The sequence below is a fragment of the Chrysochloris asiatica genome, unplaced genomic scaffold (genome assembly GCF_000296735.1).
Source record: "Chrysochloris asiatica unplaced genomic scaffold, ChrAsi1.0 scaffold00132, whole genome shotgun sequence".
Taxonomy (NCBI): Eukaryota; Metazoa; Chordata; class Mammalia; order Afrosoricida; family Chrysochloridae; genus Chrysochloris; species Chrysochloris asiatica.
The window spans coordinates 8497365-8501341 of record NW_006408650.1 but is presented as its reverse complement, the minus strand read 5'-3'; the positions used below and the strand labels follow the sequence as shown (position 1 = coordinate 8501341).

Here is a 3977-nt window from a genome sequence, read left to right as displayed (position 1 = left end):
ATATATATATATATATGAAGTGCTGGCAAGTCAATTTCAATTCACAGCAGCCTGTTATAGGGTTTCTCATGGGGGTGCCGCTGAATTTGAGCTGCCAACGTTGTGGTTAGCAGTCCAGTGCTGATCCTACAGTACTACAACGCCACACCAGGTGCTGCAGAATAATGCACTGGACTGCAAGGTTGGCTGGAACCCCAAGGTCAGTGGTTCAAACTCACCAGCCGCTCCTAGAAAACCCTATACAGGGCCGCTATGTGTATATGTGATCCCTGCTGGTGCTGGAGGATAAACACTGAACTGCTAACCTGCTAACTCCAAGGTTGGTAGTCTGAATCTACCAGCTATTCCCTGAGAGAAAGATGAGGCTTTTTGCTCTCGATTTACAGCCTTGGAAACCATATACGGGGCCTCCGCGAACTGAAATCTGTCTGATGATACAGAGTTAGGGATTATGTATGTATATATATATGTTGTTGTTGTTATGTGCCTTCAAGTCTGTTCTGACTCATAGCAACCCTGTAAAAGGGTTTCCAAGGCTGTAAATCTTTATGAGAGCTGAAAGCCTCATCTTTCTCCCATAGAACAGCTAGTAGTTTCGAACTGCTGACCTTGAGGTTCGCAGCCCAATTCATAACCACTACACTACCAGAGCTCCATATTCTCTCTCTCTCTCTCTCTCTCTATGTATATATATATGTTGTTGTTAAGTATATATGTGTGTGTATATATGTGTGTATATATATGTGTATGTATATATATATATATATATATATATATATATATATATATATATATATATTAGCACCTGTGGATGGAACTACCCTTGTAAACAAGGCACAGGGCCTGTGGGCTCCCACGGAACTGACAGCCCGGTGCCTGGTGCAGGCTCTGGGAGAACCTCCTGGCCCAGCCCGGAGCTGCCTCTCCATAAGCTGCTCCTTTGTGGGCCCAGGGCTGCCTTGTTGCCCAGTTCCAAAGCACATTCTATACCTGCTCTATTTGTGAACTCAGCACTCCTTGGAATTGGGGTTGCCTTGAGTGGAGCAGTAAGAGGCCAGCCGCCCCCAGTGTCTGTAACTATAGGGCATCCTGCCTCTCCCCAACTGGCCCCCCTGTCCCTGTGTGCCCAGATATTTGAGCGCGAGACCCGGCGGGAGAAGATCCTGGAGGCTAGGCACCGGGAAATGAGGCTGAAGGAGAAGGGCAAGGCTGAGGGCAAGGAGGAGGAGCTGAAGGAGGAGGAGGCCGCCGTAGACCTGCAAGAGCTGGTCTTCAAGGCCGAGGAGGAGTTCTTCGACATCATCTTCACGGAGCTGAAACGGAAGGAGAAGGACGCCCTGAGCAAGAAATCACTGCCCGTAGGACCAACCACAGCAGGGCCCATCGGGCTGGGAGCGGGGCGGGGACATTCCCTCTGGGCTGATTTCCAGGAGTCGCTGCTCCTAGGACCAACCCCAGCAGGGCCCGTGGAGCTAGGGGCGGGGTGAAGGTGTGCCTCCTGGGCTGATTTCCAGGGTGGCTCAAGCTTTGTTCCAATCCATCCAGAGGAAACCTAAGTCTCCAAACAGACTTCAGATTCCTTGGGGGCAGGCTCTTAGGTCTGTGTGAGTGTTCTCCCTTCCCCACCCTGGGGCACCTGAAATGTGCATGCTGATCCACTAAGTGGGGATTTGGGGGATAAGTGTTGAGGTCCCCAGAAGACAGGGCTGTGAATGCCATGGGGTGTGTGGTCCTGGGTCCCCAAGGCCTGGGACCAGGGATGTGACGTGATATATATAGGTGTGTTTATAGGTGTATGTATATGTTCATCAGCCCGTGGTCCCAGCATTTAGCTCTTTCTCCAGTGCTGGTCACTTAACTTCCTGAATCCTCAGTTTTCTGTCTGGAAAATGAGGAGCTTGAGCTACAAAGCTGGTGTCTGGCTACCTGTTTTCTTGTACTAGGGAACAGAGACAGAAAAGATGGTGTTAGGATGGGTCATTGCCTTTTTGGGCCGGTAGACACAATGCTGAGACATGAATGAGCAAATGCACCATTGTCATGGAAGATACCAGAACAAGCAAGTGTATGCCAGTATCTAGCCTTGTGAGCAGGGCCAGCCACATAATTTGTGAAGCCTAGTTCTGGTGTTATGCTATAGGATAAGCACTGGACCGAGGGGTCAGTTTAACTACAAAGTTGACAGTTCAAACTCATAAACCACTCCTCGGAAACCCTATACAGGGTTGCTATGAGTCTCAACTGACTCGACGGCACTTAACAACGAGTACAAAATGGTAGGGGCTCTGATGGCACTGTGGGATAAGCACTGGATTGTTAACTTCAAGGTCAGCAGTTCAAACCCACCAGTCACTCTGAGGGAGAAAGTTGAGACTTTTGTGCCCGTGAAGAGTCACATCCTCGGAACCCGTGTACAAGGTCACTGCCATCAGCTCGTTAATAGTAGATGTGGTGTTTCCCATTCAGTACAAAATGGATCTCACTTTGGCAGCACGTAAGGAGCTCTGGTAGCGTAGTGGTTACGAATCGGGCTGTAAACCTTAAGATCAGCGGTTCGAAACTACCAGCCGCTCCGCGGGAGAAAGATGAGACTTTCTGCTCCCGTAAAGATTTACACCCTCGGAAACCCTGTACAGGGTCACTATGGGTCGGAACCGACTTGATGGCACTTAACAACAATAGTGGTGTGGCACTGTGGGATCAGCACTGGTCAGCGGTTCACACCCCCCAGCTGCTCCTCAGAAGCCGTATACAGAGTTGCTATAAGTTGGAACCGACTCGATGGTGCTTTAACAACAACTTATATAAAACTAGAATGCTACAGAGACTGTTAGCATGGTCCCTGGGAAAGGATGACATGCCAGTTTGTAAACCGTTCCATGTTTGTTAGCACCCTGGTGGCATGAAGTCTTGCAGCCTTGGAAACCCCAGGGGCGGTTCTGTGCTGTGAATCCAAATCAATACGATGGCAGCGAGTTTGATTTGTATTTTTTTTTAGTACAAAATGAGACTAAACTCACTGCCCTCGAGTCGTTTTTGACTCCCAGAGACCCTCTATGAGGCTCTCTTCCGGAGTGCAGGCAGCCTCATCTTTCTCCTGTGGAGCATCCAGTGGGGTTGAACCGCCAACCGTACGATTAGAAGGCCAACACCTAGCCCACAGCTCCATCAGAGCTCCTACAGTGAGAATGGGGGTCTCATTAAAAAATTATTAAGGATTTCAAGATGGACATAGTCAAGCATTCAATCAAGTGAGGGGCCGACCCTTCTAAGCGCAGGTGTTGACTGCTCAGGTTGGATGTTGCCAGTGTGCTGGGCCCTGAGGTGTTATTTCAGCCCTGTCAGGTCCCATGCCTACCTTAGAGCTGAGGAGCTGGGACTCAGGAAGGAGCTGGTCCGATGGAGCCCAGGCAGACAGCAGAAGCAGCAGGCTTAGTCCGGGGTCTGCAGCTGTAGCTGGGCATCCAGAGGCTCTCAGCAGCCCCAGGCTGTCAGCATCTCTCAGCAAGACTTAGCTGCAGGTGGAAAGGCCTGCCCCCATCAGCATGGTGGATGTCTTTTCACCATAGACACACAGTCAGGAAGAGGAGGAGGAGGAGCTGCTGGAGCAGGAGATGGAAGGAGAGGAAGAAATGGAAGAGAAGGAGACCTCAGCCTAGAAAGTCAGCCTTCAGCCACAGCCCAGCTCCCTTTCCACCTCTGGCATGGTCTTGCATTTACAAGTATCACTGTTTGAGGGAGGGCAGGGGAGAAGTGGGGGTCCTGGCTCACACTGACCTCCTGGAGGGAGGAAAGACACTGCTCCCCCATTGGCCTCAACCACCCTGAAGACCACCGCATCGCCCTGTCTGGTCCTGGATGTCCTCTTTGAGTTCCTGGCAATCAACTTCCTCCACAGCTTGCATAGCCTCTTTGGGGCTTGTTTTAGCCAAACAAAGCCCTGGGAAGATTGAGGAGGCCTTCACCTCCCTCCATAG

At 50.6% G+C, this 3977-nt stretch overlaps 1 protein-coding gene across 1 annotated transcript in view; it reads left to right on the top strand.

Moving 5' to 3' along the window:
• DNAI2 (dynein, axonemal, intermediate chain 2) overlaps positions 1–3659 on the top strand; it is a 37416-nt gene extending 33757 nt beyond the window's left edge. Inside the window, exons 12-13 of the mRNA XM_006869690.1 lie at positions 1131–1358; positions 3570–3659. Coding sequence (XP_006869752.1) covers positions 1131–1358; positions 3570–3659 — 318 coding nt within the window. The remainder of the gene's footprint in view (positions 1–1130; positions 1359–3569) is intronic.
• The last annotated feature ends 318 nt before the right edge of the window (positions 3660–3977 follow it).